Source organism: Ammospiza nelsoni, chromosome 7 (assembly GCF_027579445.1).
Source record: "Ammospiza nelsoni isolate bAmmNel1 chromosome 7, bAmmNel1.pri, whole genome shotgun sequence".
In the NCBI taxonomy this organism is placed as follows: Eukaryota; Metazoa; Chordata; class Aves; order Passeriformes; family Passerellidae; genus Ammospiza; species Ammospiza nelsoni.
The window spans coordinates 30,066,233-30,079,985 of record NC_080639.1 but is presented as its reverse complement, the minus strand read 5'-3'; the positions used below and the strand labels follow the sequence as shown (position 1 = coordinate 30,079,985).

Below are 13,753 nucleotides of genomic sequence, written 5' to 3'. Positions count from 1 at the left end.
ACTTCAGTTGTTTTGCTGATCCTAGCACCTCTCATCCAGCTTGGGCAGCTCTGAGGAGCTGTTCAAACACACAGGGCTGCCCCTTGGAAACACTTTGCTGCTGTTACGCCTTGGATGTCCCCCAGAACAGGGAAACATTTGAGCAGCTTTTTGAACAGAGCACAAATAAAAAGTAGATGTCTTTAAAAACACAGGCCCCTGAGGCATCTCAGGTTTCCCCTCTGCAGAGAGCACAGAAGATTGCTTATCTTGGCTCCAGAACAGATTGATGTGCTCAGCCGGAAGGTTCACTCTAGCTGACAGAGAACATTTCCTTCATCGTATTGCTTCACCATGCGAGGAGATAACTCAGCCTAATCATATTCTGTCTCCTTTTTATCCTCCTATAGCCTACGCATAACTTAATTCCTAATTCCAAAGGGCTCGCAGAGGAGATTGGCCTGGTGCTAGTTTCATTTACACACATATAAATCAAAGCTCAGTTTACTGGAATAGATGGCACTGCACTGGTGTTAAAATAGAAAATCTTCAGCAAGGCCAGAAAATTCTCCCTCAGCTCCCCCGATCATAAACACCATTTCATCCTAGATTCAGTCACGCCCTCCAAATTTCTAAACATTGCATCCATTTAAATTTGCATGTAAATAGAAGCTATCCTGAGTCACAAGAAATACAGCTTTGCATACCCAGAAAGCATTAGTGCAAATGTAAACCAAGCAGAAAATGGCAGAGTGGTGGCAACTTGGCATCCATGGAATTTTCTTTACATGTAATGAATAGTGTCTTCGTTCCTTAGTAACTAATTACAGTGGAACTGCTTTGAGAAAAGCACCTTGTGATGTGCCTGAAAGAGTAACGTAGGACACCGAACCAGGGCTGCATTAGTTCACAGTGTCAGATACCCACTCACAACCTCCTCCTCCTACCCAAAACTGCAGGATCAGGCTTTTGAACCTTCCAGGAGCCTTAAATTACCCCAGGCACTGTGGACTGAAAACTTACCATTTCGGGATAGGAACAAGCAGTGTTCCTAGATCTTCACCCCCAGGCAGTAATCCTCCACCACACAGGAAACCCCACTGCCTGCAGGCACCTGCCTGGCTGTGGCTCCCAGCTGCATGAAAGCCCTCACTATTCTGCTCTAACTCAAGCACACATAGCTGCTTTCAGAAAGCACACATTATTATTCTGGTTTTGAAGAAGGAGCTGCAGAAAGCTGAATCAGAAATTTTGAAAACTGCTAGCAAGACCCTGGTTTCACTTACCCTAATCTATCATCACATTTCATCACCAATCTCGTACCTGCTCCAAGCTCCCAGCACTGTGCCACCTCTGCCCCCTCCATTAAGATATAAAACAAGGGTTAAGTGACAGATAGTATCAATGTGGAGAGCAATCTGTCTCACTCAGGATCCAACGCACCAGGAATAAAGAAAGAATTATTATCCTGGTGTCAATATGATAAATTACAGTCTCTTTTCCCTAAAGAATTTCTACTTTTTCAGCTAGCACAGAAAACTCTTCTCCTTTTAGCACTCAACATTCAAGCAGTTTCTTCTGACATCCTGTTCAGAATTTCTGCTAATGAAATTGTTTATTTTGGTGGATGGCCGATGTAGTTAGTAGCTACAGCACTCATCTTGGAATAAACATGAACTGAGAGCCAGTGATAGGAATTCCAACTGTTCCTTCCATATATTTGTTTCCAAAACATAAATAATTTTGAAAGCTCTGCTGCTTGCCCTTGTTAAAGTGAATAAAATGTTTAGGGAAAATGAGTTTTCAGTGTTTCCTTACACCACACAGGTTATACAATCCCACGTGCCAAACACATGAAGTTTGTGGTCACATTTCCCCCCTAGAGCAGCAAGTTCACAGCTGTTGCACCAGACAAAACAGAACTAGGAAGAACTGGGAGAAATAACCTCCTGATCTACCATACCCTCTCCATAACATTTATATCAATGCCAGAGTCTTGTCTATACAGCAACAGAAGGATTTTAGAAAAAAATTGTATGTCTTATAGTGCTAATGGGAATCCATTAGAAAACTTTTCCTCATATCTAGCCTAATCTTTACTTGCTTTGGTGTAACATATTTGTTTGTCTTTGCCCTACAAACCATTCATTTTTCAGCATGACAACATGCTTGCACTTTTCACTCTCTAGACTGAACAACCTCTGCCCTTTTAATCTTTCCTTGACAGGCCACATTTTCAAGACCTCTGATCACTCTTGCTTTTTTCTCCACACCTCTCAATGTGCAATCATCCCAAGAAGGAGACAATACTCCAGTTAATACCTCCAGGGGTCCAATCTGCAAGGACCCTTGGGAAGCCAGTGAAAGTGCTCCAGGCATAGCCAGTCCCTTACTGCTGGGTACATTTTCATGACAGGAGATTGCACAGAGGAAAGGATGTTCTCTGGTATAACTAGAGACACACTCCAAAGGCTTCACACACCAGGACAGAACAAGGCTTTGTACTGACCACCAGGATGAGAATGGTTTTTAGTGTTTCTAGGAACACAGGCAGCCAGGTCTTGTATTGGCTCCTTCACGTAGTTCTGACCCCAGGTTCTGCATCATTACAGAAAAATCACTGCTGCACTGATCCAGAGTGAGGCAACTAAAAGCACATCAAAGACTGAGCTAATTGATTCAGTTGTGTTACAGTGGGGAACACAAAGGATGCATCTTTCTATTACTGCCACCTCCATGAGGGAAGAGCAGTTAACAGAAAAGGTTGACATGTTAGAAGGTCATTTTTGCTCCACAATTGCTTGGAACCCAGAGCAATGTCACATCTTCATATTGCAACCATGCAAAAAATGATAAGATGTAGGGCACCAGTTTCATTACTACAGCAGCTAAGGGGGAATTGCCAAGCTCTGGGACACATTCCCAGGGAGTGACCTACTGCTCCCCCAGCCCCACAGCATGTCTGTAAAGTCTCTCACAACATGGTTGAAAATGGAGCTGGCTAGAGGGTGAAATGAGAGGAAGCGGGGAGAAAAGCAAACAGACTCACTTATTAGTAAAACCTTGATGACCAAAAGTTCAACAGAGCAAAAAGTGCATCACCAGAGGACTTATGACGTCCAGGAAACAAGCACTGGCAGATCTGGTGCACATGGCTGCATTTGCTCCTTTGCTACTCACTCTGCATCCTAGTGACTAAGTCTCCAAACAGCCCTTAGCCCTCTTCCATACCAAACACAACCTTTGTCCTCTGCACATTGCATGTTTGAGGAACAGAGTGCATTTCCAAGACCCTTACCTCCTGACCTCCAGATGCAGCCAACCCCTCTGCCCTTCATGTCTTAACTTCACACTCTTTGCCAAAACATGAACATTGTTAATAGCTCATGTTCCAGGGGTTTAAAAGAGAAGGAGCTCCTGGGTGGCACAGGATGTGTTCCTGCAACCCTGAGCATCCCTTCTCAGTCCCTCACCTGCCCTGGAGTAACACTCACATCAACAGCTGAGAGTTTTGGGCAAGAATATTTGACAAGCCTAAAAATAGGAAAAGGAAGCCGGATGAGGGCATATGTAGGCTCACTCTCTGAGGCTGGATCAGAAACACCTCCCTGGGCACTGAGCCCTATAAATGATCTCCCAAGGCTTGAAAAAATAAATATGCTCTGGCAACACACCTTTCCTCCAGTATCCCTGGGAAAAGGATGGGGACTTGCTTGTTGGAAGAGAGCCACAGAGACTAATGCGGGGAAAGGTGGTGGTTTACATTCAGAACAATTTGAAATGCCTTTCTTTGAGAGCTCCCTCTTTGGTCCACCCATGTACTTCTCCACCCTGAAGAAATCTCTGGAAAGTACTGGAGCAGGAATGTCTGCCTTCTTGTTCAGGCACTCTGTCCTCCCCAGCAACTACAGCCCCCTACCCCAGCTCTCCCAAACCTCCCACAAGGTATTAAAAAGCAACAACAGACAGCAGGCTCTCTCCAGCTTGCTATATTTAACTGCAGACCTCTAAGCATTCCTGCCTTTGCACTCCTTTAAAAGAGTTGCACAGAAACATGGAGAATGAGAGCTGCTCCTCGAGGCTGTGAGGAGCCTGAAGCCCAGGTTTGCTCCCACTGCCTCCTCACTGGGGGCTCCTGCGTTGCCTCGTGTGCCATAAAAACCACCGGAGCGCACACAGGAGGAGGAAGGGAACACTTTCGTTCCTCCGCCCCAAGAACTCAAGGTACTAAATGTTAATACTTGGAAATCAGCAACTGCCAAGAACAAGATCCCCACCCACCTATCCACCCTAAGCTTTGAAGTGTTTTCTTTCCAGCTTTACCTTGGCACGCTGGCCAAATAAGTCACAAGTTTACGAAGGTCTTCCTGCCTTATTCTGTCATGATTGCTGCGGGCTGGGAAGGTCAAGACCGGACCACCTCGTTTATCACGGCCACCTGTGGAAAATAAAGGATTTTTAGAAAATCAGACAGGAAGCACACATCAAAAAAACTACGTGCACTGAATTGATAAATATAAATTACAGCACATTTAAGAGTCTGCGCACCCGTTGTAGCTTTCAGACTTGCCTAATCGAGGAAGACAAGCTTGCGTTTGCTGGAGCTCCAAATGGGGGATATAAGAAAAAATTTAAAAAAGCCCACACAAGGAAAATTGCTACTAGCACTTCTTCTTTCACCTAATCCCATCAAATCTAATATATCTGCCACTCCAAGCAGGAGATGCTAGTGAAATCCTACTGTGGGGATAGTTTTAAACTGGTCAAAACCAAGAAAGTGAAAGCATTTTTCACTGTTGCTAAGTGTGTTGCACTGTTCATTCCAGGATAGTTTACCATATCCTGCCAGTTTGAAGCGATGTATCCCAGTAATATTTATGCAGCACAATGTTCTAATCTATCAAGTACTTCATTTGATTTAAAATTATGATTAGAGCTTCATGTCTTCTCAAAATATTTGGGGGGGGGGGGGGGTGTTCCTGTAGCTTTCCTGTCTTAAAAATCACTTATTTTAAACAGTCAGTGTCTGCCCCTTTGTCTTTTACAACAATTATCTAAAGGATTGGCATTAAAGGAATAACTCTACCCTGAACTGTACAACCACAAATACAGGGGCAAATATAATCTAATTCGGCAGCACCTTATTTTATTCTCTCCTGTAAACAAAGTTTAAGAAGAGTGAAACTGAAATCTAGTACCTCATTCAATGTTTAGTTCTTTCTTTACATATTATCTCAGGATTTCTTCCAGGAATTGTGTTGTTAGATACATGTTTGCACTGTTATCTAGGGAAAAGTTACAGCTAAACTACAGCTCAAAAAGCTAGTACAGAACTGCAAGGACCTCCCAAACAAGCTGCAAAAATGCACATGAGTTTGCACTTCTCAATGGAAAGTATAATCCCTTTAACCGAAATATCACTTCTGAGAAAGGAAACCCATGTGCTTTCTGAGCTAATTTACTTGGCCAACAAGAAGAAAAAGCTACACAAGGACATGAACATCTCTGGCACTGACTCACACTTGTGCTCTCTCATTAAGAACTTGGGACACCTGCAGTCTGTGCTACTGGCACATTCTTGTTACTATATATACTTTTACTTAAAATACAGATAAGTCTTAATTGCTAAATTAAAAAGAGTTTGTCTAAAGAGTTTTCTACAGCACTGCTGCCTGTACAAGACAGAGTCTCTTACACAAACTTCATCTATACAAATAGAGATGCCACTAGCACCCATGGTTTTCAGTGGATGCAACGCACCTGAAGGATTACACTGTGCAAGTCTCCATTGGAGCCAGGTTGTGTCTGATTTGTCCAGAGATACAAATGGAGAGGCAAACAACAGATGTCATCTTTATTTTGAGCCCTCGTGCAGACAGGGGTACATATGGAGTACAAAAACTGTCCTGCCTAATCTCCACCAAAATCTCTGTCCTTTCTATTTGCCTTTGGCTTTACACCATGAAGATGAGGAAGGTCCACTGGAATTCAGTGTCACCTTGGCAGATCCATGCCTCTGCCACATAGCATGAAAGTGGGGACATAATGTAAAAAAGGATTCCATTTACAAGGAAATAAAATCATCTAAGTGTTCCGACCTTTTTATGAAAAAAAGCTTCCTCATTTTAAGTACATTTTCCCTTTGTTGAGATTGTTTCACACACCACATCAATGCCAAACCATTATATCATGCATGATATGTGTCCAACAGAAAAGCAAGCCAGCCTATAGAATGGCAAACCAATACAAGTAACTAGAGCTGGAGGGAAATTCTTTTTCAACACAAGAGGCTTTTCAAGGTTTTGAAACATTTCCCATCATATCTAGATGTAACCAAGGTTTTCAAAAGCTTCCAGATATTTGCTGAAGCAGAGACCTCAACTTGAACTGCATCCCAGAAGAACACGCTACCCGCTACTCATTCAGGCTCCCTCTCCTTCATTCACAATCATTTAAATATTTGTACAACGTGGAAAAGCACTAAGATTTGAGATCAAAAGACTCCAAGCCTACATTTATAATCCTCTCTGAGGATATGAAACACCTGGAAAGGGCCATGAGCTTCCCACAGCCCAGCAGCACTAATCACTCTGATGCTGCTCATTCACCTAGGCTTCATAAACCAAAAATTGTGTTTCTGGTCAGGGACTCCTTTAACACCTACCATTCCACCAAAGTGAGCTCCACAAAATAAATAAATATAAACCTGTGCAAATTCTGGTAGGCTGAAAACATGAAATCAGAAAATTCTTGATCCTTTCAGTAACAAACCCAAAGATTTCAGCTACAGAAAAGAAAATAGGATCCAGAATATTCCTCTCCTGTCTTTGCTTCAGGATAAAAACTATCCCTCAACAGTTCATCTAAACTGTCCCCAGGGGAGCAGGATAAATAAGGCTCAGGCACAGGGTCAGAAGTTGCCAGGACAGACCAGAGAAAATGGGTTAACTCTCATTGGAGGAGGAGGGTTACATGCTGACCCAGTTGGATGTTTCTGGATGATGGAAGGATAAATAGGCACCCAGACTGATTCCTTCTAGTCTTACAGCACACAGAAACAAGGAGACTTGGGTAAAATATCAAGACATGCTAAATTTAGAAACAAACGTTTCTCATTTGTGATAAAAGTGCAGCTCTAATCTTTGAGCAAAAGAGTGAAGTTATTACAAATATATCATACATATTAGAATCCTTCAGTTGCTTCCTTCAAGTCCATGCAATCCTAGTTACTGAGAAATCACTAATTTTTAGGAATGCCTACATAATTTACAATTTTACCAAGAGCCTGTATAAAGAAACATCAGATTTCTTCTAAAACAAGCTATTAAACACTAATTAAACACTGTATGCTTAATTCACCATTAGACTTGCAGAGTTCTGTGACTGTGGTTTACTCTCTTAAATACTGATAATATGCAGAGTTTTTGTCACATTTTGTAACTCAAAATCTCTGCTTTTCTAGGAATACTGAAGGGGATATTGCCACCATTGAACATGCCTACATAAGGATGTTCATCTCCTGTAATGGAGCTTGCTAAGAAGTAGGAACACACAATAAAATAGAAGAAAACCTGGCATTGTCTGTGCAGGGAGTCTGTCTATACCATTCCTTTTCTTTATTGTTAGCTTTTTACTGAAGGGAATATTAAAGTACTAAGAGGGGAAGAAGTTCAGCCCAGATACCACAGTGAATCACTTGAAGAACCAGGAGAAGAAATGAGGTTTTCTGACTTGATCCACTGTTTTGGAGCTTCACAGTGCTTGAGACTCTGCTTGTTAGTAATCCACTCAGGGAGCCAAATCCTGCCCCAAGTCAGCCATGATCTCCACACCAATTGTACATGCACAGTCTTCAGAGAGCTACTCAGCACATTGTTTAAAAAGACAATAAAAACTAGAAGGAAGCCAGGAGTCTCAATTGCTCTAATCAATAAGTCCCATCTCCTGCCTCCCCCTGGACTCAAAGAACAGTGATGAAATAATCAAACATGTCATTAGGCTTGCTAATTACAGTTATTAAATGCTAAAACAAACAGCTGATAATTTCTTACTGTTTTTCAAGTTGGGTTTTCATGAGCTTTGCTCTGATTTAGAGAGGCAAACAGATGGTCTGGTTATTAGTGCTCTGGAAAAAAAGAGTTAGAAAAACACATGCTCTTCAGGGCACAGAGTACACTGAGAACAAATATTTAGCCATATATGCCTTGCATTTCTCCTACAAAATCCTTTGTTGATGGCCTTTCCTGTCAGTGGCTTCTTTGCCAGTTCTTCCCATCTCCCTTCTTCTATCCAATAAGAACCCATGGCTAAATTCAGGGTTTATTCCCAGAAGTAAGATCACATAATTCTTCCTCCACAAATCATCCAGGGGACATTGCAGTGATGGCACAAGACATTGTGATGCATACCACATTAGAAGAAAACCTTAAAGAAAGCTCAGAAACCTGCATGCAGGCAGGCAGCACAGTTAGTGGCCTTCTGATGACACTTTGCAAGTCAAGCCAGCAACCAAGAGGAAAGAGACTCCAGTGACAAGATGCCTGTTCTGGCAGCTGCCTGAACAACTCTTAGTGGTGGCCCCAAAGATTTCTGCCTACAGTGGCCCCAACTGCCCACAGGTAAGCCAAGAAATTGGCCATCCCAAAGTGTTTGTGATGTGAACTCTGTGTATAGGCTTTACCAGTCTCAAAATCTCTGTGTCCTGAGGCACAGCCATCCCTGTTAATACACAATAAAATGAAATTCCAGCTATGTGTAGTCCTGTTGAGGACAGGAAATTATTAGTTTCCGTTAATGCGGACTTCTTGTATGCAGCAGATAATGATTTTATCAAGCTCTGTTTTCAAGCTGCATCTCTCCAGCTCTATCAGCCCTTCCACCACGATCCTTATCTGCCTGCAGAGATCCACATTTAAGGGTTTCAAACCCTCTGCTTCCTTTCACATTCTCTTCATAAGCATGAATTCACAAGGATTAGCCAGAGACACAGGCAAATGTCCACACATGTAAAGGTTCCCAAGAACCTTGTCTAACATCCTGCAGCACAGCAGCAGCGGAAACAGGAGCAGCACACGGTGTCTCTGGCTCCTGTTCAGATGTCTACTGCAGTTCAAGGGAATGCACCACTTCATCTGACCCTGCAGATCATAAGCTGATCAATCTTGATGCTGAGACTCTGCTGAGACCATAAGTGAGTTTCCAGAGGAGCTGAAATAATCCTCATCAGGTATTTCAGTCCAAAATATGGTGAAAAAATGAATTATAATGAAGAGAGCCAGGAGACAGACGGAGCTCAGTTGATGTCAGGCGCTTCAATACAGTGATAAACAATACACTCTGGATTTCTAAATCTAACTGACAGACTTCCTAGGAAAGGAAAGTATCAAGGAATTGGTATCCAGAGTCTTAAAATAACATTCCTTTTTCTGTCATAGCTGAGCTCTGTGAGTCTGCTTGCTACTGGACTTACTGTGAGCAGTCTTCTGTACTAAAACTCCTGCAACTTCAAGACAAATTTGTTGCAAGGGTCATACACAGGATTAGCTGTGTGACCACCCTCCAGTTCAGCTGGTTCCAATCAGGTGATTTTAGTGCAAGTGATGGAAATTTAAGCTCCCACAACAAGGCAATTAACACAGGCGTAGTGCAATCACCAGGGCCTGATCATCCACAGTGCTGCTCTTTGCAGCATCCATGTCTCAGAGTCAATTCCCCAAATCAAATTTTAATGGCAAGATTTCATGACATTACATTTAGGGTTAATGACTCCAAAAACAAGGCTAATTGTTCTCACCAGATCTCCTGGCAGAGCAAGTCAAACACTCTAGATGGGATGCCCAGAGCAGCCACTGAGTGATTCCTTTTCCTATCAAGTAGATTTGTCCTGCAATCACCCAAAGCCACTGCATAGATTTGAAGAGACAAGCTGTTGTGTCTTGTAATTCAATTTCACCGCTTTATGCAAGTATTTTGGGGTTACTTCTTTAATTTTAAATGTATACTGGCCAATAAGTCACAGCACACGGTGATGCCAGTCACTGCTGATAGTGGAGCAGACACTCCAAACCCACACCCCAGGGCACAGGGCTGGAAGCTGTACAGAATAAAGAGCAACAAAGAGAGGACAGATTCACCCTAATAACACACTCTTTCTCATCCTCATTTGAGACAAGAATGGAGAAATAGTCAAGGAATGCCATGTTTTTCTAATAGCAGATTTTCCTTTTTTGAACTCTGTTGGTTTCAAACTACACCAGGGAATGATATGAAAAGGAAGATATTTTTCTGTAACAAAATATAGAACTGTTGATGTTTCACTTGAAATTTCCATTCCAGAGGTAAAGGAGAATGGAAACTTTTCTTTTAAATCAAAACTTTTTGTGTAAATACAAAATGTTTACATCACTCAAAAATTAGATATTTTGGTTAATTTTATTCCCAACCCAATACAAATTCCAGTGTCCACAAACCAGCATTTGTGACCTCCTGAAACAAGGATGTGAACTCTTTCAGTTCCCAGAGGCACTGGGGGTCTCATTTCAAGCCTTTTTCTGAAGACTGAAGTGCATCTACTGAAGAAAAAGTAAAAACATGTACCTCAACATGTGGTATCTCTGGCACTAAGTGACCTGTTGTGTCCTTGGGAAGGTCAGTGTCTTCTTCTCTGAGCTTTCCTCTTTCATTAATGCTGCTGGCCTCAATTTGGTGGAACTTAATTGTAAAGCTGTCCTTTCTTTAGATCTATTTACTTTGAAATTCCTTCTCTGAAAGACCTTTCAGGAAATCTCTGCTTTTCCTTAAGGCTCTCAGTCATGTTTAGAGGTTGCTGTGACCCAGATCATGAGGTTCCACTCGAGATGTGGGGCTGGGGACAGTGGGCTACCAAAGGATGGAGATGGCTGAGCTGTTAGTGCATCCACTTCTCCCTGCTCTGTGCCCTTTGGTGCCCAAAGCACACAGGAAACCCTCCTGCTCTGCAGACACGAGCTGGGAGCTCTGCTTGTCACAGCTGCAGCAGCTCACCAGCTTATTACACCCTTCTGCTGCTGATTCCTCTGTGCTCAACCACGCTCTCAGAAACCTGGCCAGCCTCCTCCTTTGTACTCCTGCCTCGGCTGATGAACAGACAGTACCTGGGTGACAGCGGGAGCCCACGCTCTGCCGAGCCCTCCAGGGAGCGGAAATACCGGGAAGAATCCTGAGAAACTCTTCTGGGTGGGATGTGGGGAAATGCTTTCAGCAAGACCCATGACATCAGTCAACTACCAAGCTTTTTATAGCCTAAGCACATGAAAATTTCCATGCATGGGAAGGAAACATGGTAACAAATTCCCTTCTCTTTCCTGAAAGTTCATACATTTTGTTCCATACTGCCTTGATCAATAGAAAATCTACCATAAATATAATCAAGCAGCTGAACAACGCCCCAATTTACACCACTCTTCTAAAACAGAGTCTGTTTCCCAAGAAAGACTATAAGCCCAGTTTCCAAAATATTTCACCACCTCTCACTGAAAAAAAACACCTAAAATAATCTACAACCTGTTTTATGTCTTCTCCTCAGCATTCATCTCCCTCTTAGAATACAAAAATCAGTCTCTGACTTGTAACTCATTCCCTTATGGCTCCCAAAACCATTCCATTGCTGGAAGCAACACACTTAACCACCCAGGCAAAGCCAAGATTTTATGAGCGTTTAGACAACAAGCAGGTGGCCAAAGCCTCCCCCCTGCCAGCTCCCTGCTTTATCTGCTTCCAGGAGGTCAGCAATGGAAGCAATCAGCCATGGCTGGGATGCGCCTCACCCACCACTGCTCAGTCCATGGCTCTGCATAGGAGCTGTGGAATGGGATTCAGGTATTCTTTAGACACACATGTGAACTTTGTTCAGGTTCAGTCTAGTTCATAGATGAGATCACTGGAAGAAACCAAGAACCAGTTCCAGGAAAAAGTCTTGATATTATCCACCACCCCTCAACTTTCCTGCGGTGCAGGGATGCAGATGCAGAGCCCTGCGCCTGCTGCTGGCTCAGCTGAGGGGAAGTGCCAGGCACAGAGCCCCAGACAGCACTCAGGCTGGATGAATCCATGCCCAGACAGATCTGTATGTCAACTCTGAAATTAAGTGCACTTGTGAGAGCCTGAGTGCTCCTGTGAGATGACACGGCTGTGCAGGCAGGTCCTGTTGTGCCTGCTGTGGAGCAGGCAGCAGCTGCTCTGCCTTGCCTGCCTGTTCTGCCCTTCTGCAGGGTCCAGGTGTGGAGCATCCGCCACACTGGAACACAAAGCAAAGCAAAGACCCTGAAGGGTCTTGTGTGTTCTCTGCAAGTTTCCTGTTGAACCACAGACAAACAAGCTGGTGAGCCACAGCTGATGAGAAAAGCAATAAACTCTGTAACTGACATGTTCAGCTGAAAGTTTTTGTGTGTGCTGATAAATTCTGCTGGTGTAAGGAGAATCCCCTTGACAACTTTACTGTACTGTTATCATTAAAATTAACTGTAGTATTAAACTATGAAGAAGATTCAATAAAACTCTCCTGTTCCTAAAGGAAGCATGATTAAAACACAATGTGCTCCCAGACTCTGTGCTAACTACAGAACTTTTTGTTGTTGTTGTTGTTGATCTTGGAAAAATCCAGGTATTTGATTTTTCTTTTTTGTCAAAATTTTCTTCTGTGCTCCAAGAATACTCTAGGAAATTATTCCATTTTAATTAAAAAGAACCTGAAATGTTAAAATAATTTCCTTAATCTGCTTTATTACAATAGTCATGGGGAACACTGGGCAGTACTTACACTGTGGGCTGGAAGGGGATGCTGGGGCTATTGCATTGAACACTAGCAACTCAAATTGTTCTGCAGTAAAGGGAATTGCTGCCCATAGTCATTGCATTTGGAGCCCATGAAGAGGAGGTGTAAATCCTAGGACCTCTAGCTGTGTCAGGAACAGCACATTTTGAGCAGATCTAAGTCTGGAGGCTGGTGAGTCTATATGGAGCAAGCTGTACCCTGCCTGCAGTGGATCATGGTGTGAAAGCCTGGGGGATTGTGCTGGCACTGCTTATTTAACACCCCCCTCTGCAAGGCAGCCTTGGCACAGGAGAGTGTCTAACGAGCTGATGATTTGATGTGAGACCCTTTGGCTCAGAGCTGAGCACAGGCACCATCAGTGCAAGGGGCTACATAAACAATCCAGACAGGTTGTCATTAATAAATATTCCATGAATTACCAAATGATCCTGCAAGCATTTCCATGCAAAGCAACAGCAGGAGCCAAGAACTAAATTGCAGTACAGTCCCTGCATAAATTCCTCCCCTCCACTTCCCCAGAGCACCCAGTTCAGTTTTTGTGTCTCAAACAAGTGTGCAGGTACTGTGCTGTGTTTTTATGACTATGCTCCCTTCTTTGGGGCAGCGAAAGCCAACCATGTAAACATTTCAGGACATTCAGAATGAGACTGCAGTGCAAGATAAAGCACTCCTGCATGTGAGTACTGTTGGGATAGTCTTGGGTTTTCACAAAAAACTTTTGGTGTTTTAGATGCTTCCCTCAAACTCATGGATTTTGATGTAACTGATGAAAGTTTAGTCAGCATTTATAGATCCTCAAATTGTTTCCCCAAGTCACAGCTGGACTTGTGATCTGCAGGCTATTTAACTGCTAAAATATGGGAAGACATCTCACAGCAGCTATCAGTGGAGGGGAAAGCTTTTCTTGCCTGGATGACACATCCATGGCACAGCACAGTGATGAACCCCATCCTTATGGGACTG

At 43.1% G+C, this 13,753-nt stretch overlaps 1 protein-coding gene across 2 annotated transcripts in view; it reads right to left on the bottom strand.

Moving 5' to 3' along the window:
* The window catches only part of KALRN (kalirin RhoGEF kinase), a 466,317-nt gene that overhangs the window by 298,763 nt on the left and 153,801 nt on the right, over positions 1 to 13,753 (bottom strand). For both annotated transcript variants that reach the window (XM_059476128.1, XM_059476127.1), the window contains exon 3: positions 4,303 to 4,417. In XM_059476128.1, the coding sequence (XP_059332111.1) occupies positions 4,303 to 4,417 (115 nt within the window). The remainder of the gene's footprint in view (positions 1 to 4,302; positions 4,418 to 13,753) is intronic.